The sequence below is a fragment of the Myxocyprinus asiaticus genome, chromosome 7 (assembly GCF_019703515.2).
Source record: "Myxocyprinus asiaticus isolate MX2 ecotype Aquarium Trade chromosome 7, UBuf_Myxa_2, whole genome shotgun sequence".
Classification (NCBI taxonomy): domain Eukaryota; kingdom Metazoa; phylum Chordata; class Actinopteri; order Cypriniformes; family Catostomidae; genus Myxocyprinus; species Myxocyprinus asiaticus.
The window spans coordinates 5,625,944-5,641,636 of NC_059350.1; the positions used below are offsets into that span (position 1 = coordinate 5,625,944).

The following is a 15,693-nucleotide window of genomic DNA, read 5'->3' on the forward strand; positions in this document are numbered from 1 at the left end:
TCCCAGCATGTGGAGGCTCATGCTACTCTCCATGATTCACGCACAAATTACCACGCGCCACGTTGAGACATAAGGTTACCCCATGTGACTCTACCCTCCCTAGCAACCGGGCCAATTTGGTTGCTTACCTGGCTGGAGTCACTCAGCACGCCCTGGATTCGAAATCGCGACTCCACTTAATTTAACATTTACTGTCCCTATCGAAATGAGAAATGGAAATCCCCTGCCTAGTTTCATTAATGCTACATTAACACTACAAAAAGTATTCATGTAGTCTCAACTCAAATGGATTAAATAAACTTCCATTTTACTAATTTAAATGGATCAAATGCAATAAAATCAAGTTTTGCTTTGAATTGTTTTGCTTTAGTTCATTTTATTTAAGTAAATCGAACAAGCAGTGTAGGCTACACACAAAAACACAATTATCTCACAAATAATTGTCAACTACGAGCACAACTGTGAATAGAACAAGGCAATTTTCAATCATGACACTTCAGATTCTTTTAAAGAAGCTGCAAAAGTTTTTCATTACATTTTTAAAAGGAAATCACAACATCTGGATAAGCTTACAGTGATTTGAAATGTGTTACTCATATGGTCCTGTTGAAAGTATTTACAGTGTCTGGCTTCTGTTGAGCTATTTAATCTCCAGAAAACAAAGAAGGATTTGCAATAGTTGTGTTTTCCCTTCAAACAAACTCCAAAACTTTCCTCTGCACGCACTCAAACATTGCTGATCAATTTCTGGCCCAAGATGCAGAGTAGCTGAGCAGAGTCAGCAGACCAGAGTAAGATAATTCCCATCAGGTGGTGGTCCACTCGCTCTGTTTAGCAGATGCTCAGGTGCTAACACAGAGCTGATCTCTGATCAGTTCACCTAGATTGCAAATGTAAAGCATCGTTAGACCACAGCAAACCTCAATCCATATAAAGAATCTAAATATTTGAGAGCTGACTTGTTATCTGTCCATGTAAAATCATAAAATCTGCTCATCTTAGGTCAGTTTTGGTGCAACAGGTAGAATATCCAAATATAAGATCATGATTGGAACGCCTGTCATTCACAAAGTTCTACATGTTCATTTATTAAATATTTTGCCCAATTTGATTATGTAACAGGCTGCCAATAAGACTGTACTACGTCCAGCTCCATTTAACAGATTTTACCATGTTTCATTCATTCCACAGATCCTTTGAAAGAGTTCTAGCTCAAAACACACACTGAGAGTGGAGCACTTCCCCGGTCTATAACCAGAATCCCATTATATTTATTGAGAAAAGAGAGAAAGAAAAAGTTAGGTTAAAGGTCTAGGAACTATTTTAGCACCCATACACACTCATTTACTATGGGTCTATGAAAGATCTGAAGGACAGTTGAGCCATTACAGGTCTAATATGTAACATTAGTTGCTCATTAACTGTTCTTTTTTCATCTCTCTCTCTCTCTCTCATTCTCACTGATGTGTTTCGCAACACCGCTCCTGCAGGGAAACGACATGCAGGTCACAGCAAGAAAGTAGAGCAAAGACTGTGGGAACTTCTGCTAGTACACAAACATGCATACACGGAAACACAAAATGAGCGTGACATTACTTTAAAACATCTCAGTTATGGTCAGAGCCATAGCCTAGCAGGCTGCGCTCATGACATTCCCGAGTTTGAGTCCCGGCTCGTGAGGTCCTTTCCCTATCCCATTCCCACTCTTCTCCCTCTCATTTCCTGTCACCTCTCTACTTTCCCTATCCCATTAAAAAGCCAAGAGGCCATAACAAAAAAAAAAAAAATTAAAATAAAACATCATAGTTATGAATGATCAATCTTAAAAATGGCAAATAGACGCATAAACAGACATGCAAACAGACCAACAAGACAGACTGATAAAGGTTTTCTCACAAGGGTGAGGAAACCCCAACCATCAGTCACGGATGAACAGATAATGCGAAAAGATACAGGATAGTAAAACTGCATGCCTCATGAAGCATAAGGGAGAAAGAGTTACATATTAGTGACCTAGCACGGCAATGCTATTTGCCTGATAACATAATGCATATCTGCCTGTAGCTGCAGGCCTATTATGTTGCAAATATCAGTTTTGAAAATGTGTGGGTGATGTTTAATGATGTCACCACATTTTTGAGTTCTGAGGAATTGGGAGAGTCTTATATTACTTGATACAACACCTTGATAATGCTGCTAGATAAAGAGCTTAAACCAAAAGAAGCTAGATAGCTTGACTTAGCTCATCTTCCAGCCTGGTTTTGGACACTTGTCAGCTTGTCAAGATGGAAGATCAGTTGGCCGACCAACTAGACCAGCTGAAGACCAGTTTGGCCAGGCTGGGAGACCAGCTTAAACCAACCTTTTTTTTTAATTTTTATTTATTGAGAATAATGTGCATTGATGAATCATGCACAATAAGACCATGAATGTGAATTAAGAAAGTAAATAGGGTCCATTTTGAGTTCATGTTGACTTTATTTTTACTTTTACTTTTTACAGGACCTTCAAAATATAAGAAAATAATGAAGAACTGTGATAAATTCTCTAGAAAATACACATAATTTCTAGCTGCATACACTCAAAAAAAGCTCTTTGGCTGAACTTGATTCAGTCGTGGACTGTGGTTCCACATGTTTGAAATGAGTTTTCTTAACTTTAAATTACTATGTAATCTCAACACAAACACTTTGTGAAGAAAGAACCTAGGTGAATTGAGTAAACCCAACAAATTTAGACATGTCAGTGTAACTCAAATTAATCTCTTTTATTTCTTTATGTACTAACTAGTGCAAGTGAATGTTAGCATGCTAAATACATGCTGGTTGGAAGCACTACATTGTGTAGTGTAGTATTTATGCTATGGTTAGCACAGCATTTCCTCAACGAAGTGAGCAATCAGTTTCATGTGCGACATCTACCTGTCCTCATCGTTGGCTCAAGCTCCAGTCTTCATTAATGGTAACCCCCAAAACTCCAACAAAACAGAAACTCTTCTGAATCTCAACATAACAAAACATTAAACACTAATAAGAATCCCCCTTTATATTTATCTTGCACAACAACACATAAAATAACACTTAATTTTAACATTTACTGTCCCCATCGTGTCCCAAGCCAAGCATGATGGCAAATGGAAATCCCCTGCCCAGTTTCATCAATGCTACATTGACACCACAAAAAGTATTCGTGTAGTCCCAACTCAAATGGATTAAGTAAACTTCCATTTTACAAATGTAAGTGGATAGAATGAAATCAAATTGTGACAAAATGTTCTAGAATTGTATTGCTTATGTTCATTTTAATTAAGCTAATTGAACAAGCAGCAAAAATCCTTTTTTTGTGAGTGTAAAGATCACAACTGATTGTTTGTTATATCTAATTATTTATTCATGAGATAAACCTACATTTTAAATATGTGAATGAAACCAATCTCTTCACTTCAGTCTCTATCTCTCTGCTCTAAGTGAGGAGCCTACCTTTGCCTCATTATGGCTTCCTTTCCTTGTTTTCAGTTAATGAAATGCTGTTTGTGCCATCCTGTAGAGGCTAGAGGCTGAGGGGGGCATGTCCCAAGGGGAGGGGGTGGGCGGCTCCTGCTTAGGCCTGTGCCATAATCTATTCATGATAGCTTTTTAAGGGGAGTGAGACCCAGCTGCTCTAATTTAAAAATAAAGACCCCCACCTTTATCCACCCCTCCTTGCCTCCATCTCTATTCCGCAGGAGATCCCCCTCCTGATCCTATCTTTCTCTTCCATGTTCTTTTCATTAGGGACTTTCCTAAGACAGCCTAACATGGACTGGGAGATGATTAACCGCTTCACGTTTAGCTTTGAAAAGAGCAGTTTGTCGTTCTGAGAGAAAGCCTTCTCCGAGCAGCTGCCATTACAGGCCCGTGAAAAGACTGAGGCTGTTTCTGTGCTGAAAACAAAGGGGAACTAGCAGGGGTCCTGTGTTATGATATTCATGGTTTGTGCTCATGAATAATATATGTATATTAACGGGACTGTCACAGTGGCAACTTGTGCCAAAATGTGTTGCGAATGAACCTCATGAGAATGCAATCAAGCAAAGTAGCTGAAATGCAATAAGGCAAAGGCATTAGGTCAGAGGGTGATGCTTAATGCGATTCGGCCTGACAGTCTTCAGCATGCGGACATTTCAAGATAAGGTCTATGCGTGCTTATGGGAAAAACACAGTGATAGATCATATTTATGCTATTAGTGTTGAATGAACCTTAGTCAAAGTAGAGAGCATTTTTAATTTTAGACAAATGAAAACAAGGCTGAAGTATAGACATACGCTGCATCAGAGTATGCATAGTTCTGTACTATATAGTATGCAACAAAAAAAAAACGTGGAGTAGTGTGGAGTAGTGTGTTCGAATCCACATAAAAGAGTAGGGGTGAAATACACGAATGCTTCTACATCCGTTGAGATTCTGAAGTGCCCATACACTTGATGCTTTTCTATCCCACAATCCCACAGGAGATGAGGAGACGTCATTAAAAACTATGAATTAAAAAAACAACAACAGAGAACCATGAGTCTGGCGGCTCTTTCCAACTGTAAATGCTATATATACCAAGAAAGATTTTCCTTGTGCTTAAATTGTGCTTGTTTAACCAAACCAGAGTAGATTATTTTCGTAGTTGTTGTTGCTACGTCATATATTCGGGTCACGAGACAATGCCCATGTTCCCGGACTGCATACCTAAAGAACATATTTTTTTACTGTGCGTTTGTCATCAAATGCCGCATGTACTGTGAGAGTACACGATTATGGATGCAGCTACACAGTCTGTGCAATGGGATGTACTGTTGTGTACCTTAAGTATCAAAGAAATGACAAATATGTCTTTTCAGTGGACAAAAAACTGCGAAAACATAGCACCTTAAAGGAATAGTTCACCCAAAAATTAACATTTTAAAAAGTAATCCATATGACTCCAGTGGTTAAAAACGATTCATTAGAATTTATATGATAGATGTGGGTGAGAAACAGATCAATATTTAAGTCCTTATTTTTCCCCCATAAATATTGATCTGTTTCTCAGCCACATCTATCATATTGGTTCTGAAGACATGGATTTAACCACTGGAGTCTTATGGATTACTTTTATTCTGCCTTTGTGTGCATTTTGAGCTTCAAAGTTTTGGACCCTGTTGACTTGCATTATATGGACCTACAGAGCTGAGATATTCTTCTAAGGCTACTCCACACTAATACGTTTTCGTTTGAAAATGCATCTTTTTCTCTACGTTTTGGCCTTCTGTCCACACTGAGATGGCGTTTTTGTCAGCAAAAACGGAGCTTTTTGAAACGCTCTCACAAGTGGATAAATTTGAAAACGCCGTCTTTGCATTGTAGTATGGACAGGGAAGACAGAGATGACACAGTCATGTGATCCATTCAACCCAAAACAATCAAGATGGTGGCCCACGTTGTAGCAGCGTTATTGTGCCTGTTATTCACTTTGAGAGCGTTGGTAAAGCCAAACGTTACTTTGTTCAGCCTTCACAATCCATTCCTTCAAAGGCGGTGCGAAGTTTACTTGGAATTGATATCCGGCCTCGAAACACAAGGACAATTACATTTCAGCTCGTACATGCAACGCCGATTTTTTGCATGCGCAGTAAGGGGATTTAAGAGTTTTCATTAGTTTCAGTGTGGACGAGCAACTTTTGGAAAACGTTTGAAAACGGCAGTGGACACAGAGCCTTTCGAAAATGAAAACGCGTTATTAAATTTATCCGGATTAATGTAGACGTAGCCTAAAAATCTTAGTTTGTGTTCAGCAAAAGTAAGTGATATACATCTGGGATGGCATGAGGGTGAGTAAATGATGAGAGAATTTTCATTTTTGGGTGAACTGTTCCTTTAAGACAGCATAAAATTGACTGTATACACATCCTTCAGAGCCTTGTTTTCATTCACTTAAAATTAATTATGACGTCTACTATGACGAAAGTTTATGAATGCTTAGTCATCCCAAGATGTATTTATTTATTTATTGTAAATATTATTTGGACTATTTTGAGGTGATCTTGTACCCTCATACATTTTAAAAGGTACACATACTTCAATTTCATATATCCAATACTTCAAACTTACCAGGCTACAATATTATTATTTTATTATTATTATTTATTCTGATGCCGTTGTTTGTTTTGGATTTAATATTCACCTGATTTAAAAAAAATAAATAAAAAAAAATGACAACATAAATTGCATTAGAAAATAAGGTGGGTGTTGTTTTTACTTATAGCCCCGCCCGCTCATGAATATGTAGGTACCAAGTGTTAGTCACACCCCTCCTCCGTGAACGCGCTGTATAGATGAAGCTCTCGGCCAGTTGCATTCGCAGCTTTTCTCTCAACCCGTGGGCATTGTTGTAAAACAGAAGGACAATAAAAGAATAGACTGGCGGATAATAGAGCATCAGAAGGGGCATCAGGGAATCTCTTTATTGGATCTGAGCGGCTCTGTCCTTGTGCATGTGGCACTATATGAGAGCCGTGTGTCGGCTGAACTACTAATTTCGCAGCGAACGGTCCAAGCAGACAGAGGAGACATGATTCGGAGACGGAGTCCAAGTTTTGCGCTGCTGTCCGTTCATGTGCTTTTGCTGTGCCTGTGGATGAGGGTACGTGGGGTTGTGCTTTTCATATGATATGACATGACCAAAAAAAATTATGCAATGCAATACGAGCTTTTAAATATATTAATTAAAGTCAGTGAACCTATTGAGAGATGTTCTCAATGTTTTTTTTTCGTGCATTTTTTTTCTTTTTGTTTTGAAAGTTCAACTTCATGCAGATAACTGCATTTTGCAATTTTGCATTAGATAGATAGATAGTAAACAATATACAAAACAACATAGTACTCATACACATGTACGCAGAGACAATTATTGCACTATTATTGTCATATATAATTTGGTTTAATTCATACCATGCATTTAATCCATATGACAAAGACTTTAAACTAATATAACCCCTATTTTGTTATTGCAGGTATGTGAGGCATCGGGACATTTCGAGTTGCAGGTCTTGTCAATGCAGAATGTGAACGGAGAGCTGCAGAACGGCGCGTGCTGTGACGGCGCGAGGAACGCGGCGGACCGCAGATGCATCGCGGATGAGTGCGATACGTTTTTCCGAGTGTGTTTGAAGGAGTATCAGTCACGGGTGTTCTCGGGAGGCCCGTGTAGCTACGGAAGCGGATCTACTCCCGTTATCGGTGGGAATAATTTTTCTGTCAAACCGCTGGGCGACACGAACGATAAATCGAGGATTGTGCTGCCCTTCAGCTTCGCGTGGCCGGTGAGTTGAACAGAAAGCGCTGTTTTGTTTGCCAAGTAAAGTTGGGTAATCGTAATCTGATTAAACAGGACTCATCCAAAATATGATTAATAGACCGAAATTACCCCCAGTGAATATTTCTCACGGTGGGTTTATTTCTTTAACGTTTCTTGTTTACAAGAAGCTATTGGACATTTCAATCATCAATACTCAGGGGTAAAAAAAAAACCATACAGTTCATTGAACACGCGTTGACCTTTTGTGACAACATGCCCCAACTGTAAGGGTTAAATTGTCACAATGGGAACCTGCCATACCATTAAAAAGCCACTGCTTGTTCAATTTACTTAATTAAAATGTTAACAACACAATTCTAGAACATTTTGTCAAAACTCGATTTTATTGCATTCTATCCATTTAAATTTGTAAAGTGGAAGTTTACTTAATACATTTGAGTTGGGACTACATGAATCAGTTTTCACTTGATTGAAATGCTGCTTAGTTCTTTGAGCAGTTGTTATTAAATTGACAGTGCAACAGTTTCACTTGGTCACCTAGTATATACTAACGATTAATAAAATAAATTAAGTTGGTCCAACATAAGAAAATATACTAAATAAACTGTAGTAAATCGAGTTTGATGAACCTAATAAAGTTACGTTAAAACTACTATAGTACATTACTTAATCCAAATAAATTATGTTGGCTCAATGAAAATGACTATATATTTTCTCCCCAATTTGGAATGCCCAATTCCCAATGCGCTCTAGTGACTCGCCTCAATCCGGGTGGCGGAGGACAAATCTCAGTTGCCTCAGTTGCCTGAGACCGTCAATCCACGCATCTTATCACGTGGCATGTTGAGCGCGTTACCGCAGAGACCTAGTGCGTGTGGAGGCTTCACACTATTCTCCGCAGCATCCACGCACAACTCACCACGCGCCCCACCGAGAGCGAGAACCACATTATAGCGATCACGAGGAGGTTCCTTCATGTGACTCTACCCTCCCTAGCAACCGGGCCAATTTGGTTGCTAAGGAGACCTGGCTGGAGCCACTCAGCACGCCCTGGATTCAAACTCGTGACTCCAGGGGTGGCAGTCAGCGTCAATACTCGCTGAGCTACCCAGGTCCCTGAAAATGGCTTTATCTGATTGAAAGACATTAAATTAAGTGTAAAAACTTTCCACAATTCAGTTAAGTAAGGGTAATGACTTCATTTTATAGGTCAGTGAAACACAAAAATGCATGAAACAGCAAAAATGAAAAAAGTAACATGCCAAAATTGTTCTGGCTGACAAAAACTGTTATTAACTGAATAAAAAAGCAACATATAAAACACATGCGACAACTTGCCGCAATAAAAAGTAATAACTTGCCCCTACTTGACATTTATGTAAAATACCCTTGCCCTGAAACACAGCTGAATCTTTGATTTAAAATCTAGTTAACCTTGTTTTTGCTATTCAAAATTATGATGATATTGTACTTTTAGTTTGGAGGACAGAATTCACAAAAATTATTCTAATTTAAGACAGTTTTGCACTGAGTGTTTGAAACCAACACACAAAACCACTGCTAGAGAAAACACACAGATACTGAGATTAGGCACTGTCTTCTTTATGTAATACCATTTTGGTTTGGATTAGCCCAACCTTCCATGAGGCATCCCATTCCATTTGCAAATATTCAGTTGACATTTCCAGGGATTCTTACCATTTGCTAACAAGTCGTTGTGTTGTGAGTGCCAGTTCTGGCATCATTCATGCACTCTGTGCCATCGCATTCTTCTGTGATGACGTTCAGGTTGGGGGGGGGGGGGGTCATGTTACCCCACCCCAGTCTGCCCACTCAGCCAATATCCTCTCAGAATAGCAGGACAAAGCATTATAAAACACCTGAGATTATCTCCAGTGCCTACTGATGGACATTCAGAGGCTGTTTTACACACAATGGCCACAGGAAACTGCTCTCTCAAAAATATAGGGCCAGATAAAGCCACCATTGATCATAGTAGGGGGTTTTATCTCCCCATCTCTCAATGGCTTTGTCTCAAAACCTAGTGACTTGCCTACCTAGACAACATGTAGGTGCATCATAAGTATGTTCCAGGTCAGTTATGTTCCTATGATGCCAAGAAACGCTTTCTTGGTTGGCAGCTCACTAGGTTTTGAAACACCAAGAATGTGTTCAAATTAGGGGTTTTTCAATTGCTGATGCTGATAACAAATGCCGATATATACAGTGATGACTGTTTACGTTTTGATGTCAAAAGCTGAAAATAACGCGATGATTGCACATCTCATTTAAATGTGATTTTCTTGCATTTTTGGATTATTTGAATAAGCTGATTTTTGATAGTTTTCAGCGTATCGGTGTGCGTGTAAATGTGCTTAGTGTCAAAATAGCCAAATATTGCCAATGTATTGGTTAGGTTAATAAATCGTATGTCATTTGGTCGTTTTAAGATTATTGCCATTGTCCAATAACCATTTCGCTTAATTAACAGAATTTATAGTTTGCCTATCCTTATGTCAGTTTCCAAGATTTTGTGGTAAATGTCCAAAAATATTGGGTTAAAAACTAAAATGTCAGCAACTTTGTATATACCTCATTTGCTGTCATTAAATTGTATTATGTATCAGCCATCAGCCTCTCTAGAAATGGGCATCAGCCATTGAAAAACCCATATCGGTTAACTACTACTTAGAACAGAACATTTTCGAGTGTCAGTGGTGGAAATGTTCCATGTTTACTTTCACAACTCATCAAACCGAACGTCAGAAATAAGAGGTCAAACTAGTCAGTCTGATAGTGCAATTAGGCCTAGTTACCATGGCAGCCGGGCATCAAACATCTAACCCCCTGCTCACGTCTATCAGAGCGGTCTAGACCTGTCTCAGAACAGCTTTGAATGGAGATTAATTAGACATTGTCATCTTGCATGCTTTCTTTTGCATCACAAGTCTACCTAGCAATTGAACTCTGCTCAGGCTGCGATGGGGGATTGTGGGACGATGGTTCAACAAAGCGAGTTTACAAAGAAGCAGAGGGGGACCTTGTGTGTGTTCCAATCCATTTGTTGTTCATTTTCACATCGTCAGCAGTGGTCGGGTCTGTATGAAGGAAATGCAGTGTGTGTGTGGATGTTTAGGGTGGTTTCTAGGTAACCAGCGTCCTGCTGTTAGTGAACTTGGAGCAGCTGAAGTTTAGAGAACTTCTACAGTAGAGGTCGACCAATAGGGGATTTTGCATATACCGATAACTAAGGTGGTGGAAAAGGCCAATAACCAATTTTATGAGGAGCCATAGACCTTTAAGTTCTTGTGTGGCATTTTTCTTGTAGTAAAATGTTTTTTATTACTATGTATTGTTATATTGGTACATATAATTTATATATATATATATATTATGCTTTCTTGTGTTCATTTAGAGCACCTCTTTTTTTTAAAGTGTGAAAAACATGCCTTTTTACTCGCATAAAACATTTTGAATCTAATTGACAACAATGGCTGTTCAGTTGAAATTATAGTGAAAAGAAAACTTGCCCTTTTAAGCCATTTTAGTGCAAATGCATAAATATTGAGATATATATTGAATATAGCTGTCAAAATTAACCTGTTAACACGTGATTAATTAAAAAAGTTTAACATGTTAATTTTTCATAATTGTGTTTAATGCATTTACCGTTAATACAGCATAAACCAGCATTAACACTGGTTGGAAGGGCGAAACCTTTGCGATGTGTTCGCCCGGAGTCATTACACTGATGCACACACCACAAACACACACAACAGTGATTCAGTGTCAGTGATAAAATGATGGGAAAAGGAGCTCTTAATGCTATTTGTTGTACAAAACAAGCCCAGATGAAACTTGCGATAGAAATCAAGTATTTTTCAGCTTATGTAAGGCACATTTTAATTACCACAGAAGCATGTCAAGTCTTAACTATCACCAAAACACAGAATGAAATGTTTTTGTCTGCAAGCGCTTTTCATGTGGAGTTTATAGTGGCACTTGATGCTGACGCCCTGACTCTAATCATGAACACGGCTTCACGATTGCTGTAGGAAAGCGGATAGCCACAGTCTACCGGCATATTAATATTGCGTAGGATGAGAGTTTAAGAGATTTAATGTGCATTGCAATGAAAATGCAACCTATGTGGGGACTAGTTCTTTCAGTTAGTCAAACTCCCACTTTGGGAAATGTTTAATGTTACTTGAACTGGTGCTATTTTAGTACATTTCTATCTTTATACTGTGGAAGGCTTTGTTTGGAAAATGTTAATAAAGCATTATATTGTTACATTTTTTTTTCCTAAGATGGAAATAAATGCAGTTTGACAGAAAAAGAAGTATATTTAGTGTCAATTTTCAGCACTTTCAAAATGTGCGATTAATCGCGATTAACTATAAACAATTATGAGATAATCCCAATTAAAATGTTTAATCGACTGACAGCACTAATATTGAATAAAATAATCTGTCTAATTGTGTGAAGTAAATGTTGTCCAAGAGGTGCTTAATGTTTTTCTCATTCTCTCTCTAGTTCAAAACACCACTGTGTCACTTTCGAAGGAATCTTGTAGTCTTGCTGTCTCTCTCTGCCTCTCTCTCTCTGCCTCTCTCTCTCTCTCTCTCTCTCTCTCTTTCTTTGTGTGTGTTTGAACTTTTGATGGCCTGAGTGCAATACAGCACAACTCTCAGCTCATGCCACACACACTCATCTGACTTCACCTTCATCATTTGTGTGTGTGCGGATGGATTAAAGCCCATAAAGAACCACAGATCCCTCAGACTGCAGAGACAGGAAGAGCAGGCATTATTTGTGTTTGTGAGGTCAGCTCAATGAACACTGCTACAGTAGATCATTCTGATCTGTGTTCCCATCGGTCTCACAACCACTCTTTTGTCTCAATGCTCAGAATTCTTAAGCCATTTTCTTTCGCATTGTTTTTCAGTATTTCATTAAATTTCTTTTGCTCATTTTTCTCACACTTCATCTTGTTGAGTCATTTTCTCATGCATTCATTCTCTCTCCTGTCGGTCCTGTTTCTTATCTTCATTGCTATCTGGGGTGAGAGAAAGAGAGAGAGCGAGTAAAAGTAGTTCAGTGTTTTGATAAAGGAGAGAGTGATGGGCTGAGAATCATTCACTCAGTTGATAAATGGTAGAGGAATCGTGCCACAGTCACTCATTCATTTAGTGGCACCTTGAGCGTTTGATTCATAATGTAATTGAGTTTTCATATATCAGCTCTGGGATGAGTGCTAAGCGAATATTATCTATGAAGTATTTCACTGCGGTAAACATGCACATATGTCTCCATTACGCCCACCTGCAGATACGCATATTCAACTGGATGTTTGTAAATTAATATAAGATGTCATGTTATGCAGATTGTGTCAGGTGTCATGTTTATTGCTGTTGTTTATGTGTCTGTATTTGTCTTTTCAGAGGTCCTATACATTGATTGTGGAGGCCTTGGACTTCAATAATGACTCAAGCACTGGCAGTGAGTGTCACACACACACACACACACACACATACACATTAGTGCAGCTATCCTTATGAGGACTCTCCATGGACATAATGATTCTTATACTGTATGAACTATAGATTCTATCCCCTAAACCTAACCCTACCCCTAAACCTAACCCTCACAAAAAACTTTCTGCATTTTTACATTTTCAAAAAAAACATTGTTTAGTATGTTTTTTAAGAGATTTAAATTATGGGGACACTAGAAATGTCCTCATAAACCACATTTATAGCATAATACCCTTGTAATTACCAGTTTATAACCTAAAAAAAGTCCTTGTAAACCACACAAACCCGCCTGCCCACACACACACACACACGTAAAAGTTGGAAACTTGGGGCATTTGTTGGAGTAGTTTTGTTTGTGTGTGCTTATAGAGTTCACTTTCAGTATTTGCACCATTCAGATTTGAGTGAACATGTGTGTTTGTTTATGTGCCAAATCAGAACAGGAGTGCAAATATCAACTTTTACTTAAAATCAGCACGTCAAGTAGCTTTTAGCATGGGTCCAGTTTTTGTAGTAAAATAGTAAATGAAACAGCATTAATTCTAACCAATCAAATTACTGTTTCAGCTGTTTTTTAGGAAAAGCCTTCATGCCAGGAATGTACCAGTAATGTCTTAAATGCTGTGTACTGTAGGTAGGCATCTCACTAGATTCTGAAACAGAGACACTACTGTAATATAAAAAGTATTAGGCAGTCTATACCGCAACAGGGCCAGCCCACTTTTTCAGTCGTCTTGGTTCCGGAAGTATTTTCACCATTCATTTTTTTCCATAGGGATTTAATGAAATACAAGATCTCAAACTTTGAATTAAATTTTAAATCATGGGAGTGTAGTTCTAGTGTAGTGCACCAGGAAATACTATTAAACACGGTTTTTAAAAGATGAATTAAAGAAAACACAGAATGATGGCTTTAGCAGAAGGATTTTCCATTGATTAACCTTAGTCTTGTCTTTAAAGGGATAGTTCACCTATAAATGAAAATTCTCTCATAATTTATGCCATCCCAGATGTGTATGACTTTCTTTCTTCTGCAGAACACAAACAGATTTTTAGAAGAATATTTCAGCTCTGTAAGTCCATATAATGCAAGTGAATGGTGACCAGAATTTAAAGGTCTAAAAGCAGAAAACGTCAGCATAAATGTAATCTATACGACTCCAGTGGCTAAATCCATGTCTTCTGAAGCAGTATAATAGCTGTGGGTAAGAAACAGATACAAATTTAAGTCCTTTTTGACCATAAATGTCCACTTTCACTGGCACATTCTTCTATTTTTTTTTTTGCGATTCACATTCTCTGTGCATATCGCCACCTACTGGGCAGGGAGGAGAATTTATAATAAAGAAGAACATAAATATTGATCTGTTTTTCACCCACAATCTGTTTTTGTGTTCAGTGACATCTCATATCACTTCTAAAGACATGGACTTAACCACTGGAGTCGTATGTATAACTTTTATCCTGCCTTTATGTGCTTTTTTGAGCTTCAAAGTTCTGGCCACCATTCACTTGTATTGTATGGACCTGCAGAGCTGAGATATTCTTCTAAAAATCTTCGTTTGTGTTCAGCAGAAGAAAGAAACTTCTGAGATGACATGAGGGTGAGTAAATGATGAGAGAATTTTCATTTTGGGGTGAACTGTTCCTTTAAAAGTTTATAACTTATTGTTAAAAATCACTTCCCCTATGGAAAAAACAAATGAGATTATTTCCTTCCCGAACCAGACTGTTGCGCTCTATTATACCTTAAAATGCTGCCTACATAGTCAACTCACTAGGTTTTGGAACAGAGCCGTTCTTTTTAAAAACAGCAGGTGGTATTCACTGTAAACTGTGCAGCATGCACTGAACAGAATTTTAGCAGAAATCAAAACATGACACTTGTCCACCTTTCTCTTTTGCACTGAGGTGTGAAATTTCCATCATCATAAGGGTGTGTGAGGGACTGTCTCTCTCTCAGGTAAACAGAGAATCGAGCTAACAGTGACATCTCAGGTTTGGCAGCCTGATGCCTGTCCTCCTTTACTTCTGAGCGACAGGTTTGGGTCGAGACCGAAACCACACGCCACACACACTTCACACACTCCTCTCACAATTTACAGCTCTGCGGCCAAATACCTCACCACTGTGCTGGACTTTGGTATTCCTTTGCCTATATGAACGATAGTAAACAAAGAATATTGTACACTGTCCCAAAAATGACATTCATTTATTCACCCTTATGTTGTACATAATAAACCTATTCTCTCCCTCTCTATACTAAAGGTGTTAATGGACAAGTAATAGAGAAAGCAGTTCAGTCCGGCATGATCAACCCAAACCGTCAATGGCAGGCTTTGAAACACAACGGCCCCGTGGCTCAGTTCCAGTACCAGATTCGGGTCACCTGCGATGAACACTACTTTGGCTTCGGCTGTAATAAGTTCTGTCGGCCCAGAGATGACTTCTTCGGACACTATACCTGTGATCACAACGGCAACAAGACCTGTCTGGAGGGCTGGGCTGGACCAGAATGCAACACAGGTAAGGGAACGGGGCCTAGACAGAATATCACATAGATATGCTGCCTTCAAGAGATTGTGGAGACATATTTCGGGTTGGTCCGTTTCCATTGGACACACCAAAGTTTGCATGTGTTGATTTAGCGTAAAGTGATCAGATAAAGACTTGGTCATTCTGGAGTAATTACTGGAGTTGCTATTTAAGATCGTCTCTATCACAACATTGCTTTGATTTACACACACATACCATCCCGTCCATATTCTCTCATTCATTCCTGCATGAAGAAACAAGAAGAGTGGAGAAGCAGGGAAATTTCATCATGTTGGC

At 38.7% G+C, this 15,693-nt stretch overlaps 1 protein-coding gene across 2 annotated transcripts in view; it reads left to right on the forward strand.

Moving 5' to 3' along the window:
- The first annotated feature begins 6,385 nt into the window (after nucleotides 1-6,385).
- Nucleotides 6,386-15,693, forward strand: part of LOC127444046 (protein jagged-1a) — a 31,310-nt gene continuing 22,002 nt past the window's right edge. For both annotated transcript variants that reach the window (XM_051703196.1, XM_051703197.1), the window contains exons 1-4: nucleotides 6,386-6,649; nucleotides 7,020-7,328; nucleotides 12,769-12,826; nucleotides 15,130-15,387. In XM_051703196.1, coding sequence (XP_051559156.1) covers nucleotides 6,578-6,649; nucleotides 7,020-7,328; nucleotides 12,769-12,826; nucleotides 15,130-15,387 — 697 coding nt within the window. In that variant the 5' untranslated portion in view covers nucleotides 6,386-6,577. The remainder of the gene's footprint in view (nucleotides 6,650-7,019; nucleotides 7,329-12,768; nucleotides 12,827-15,129; nucleotides 15,388-15,693) is intronic.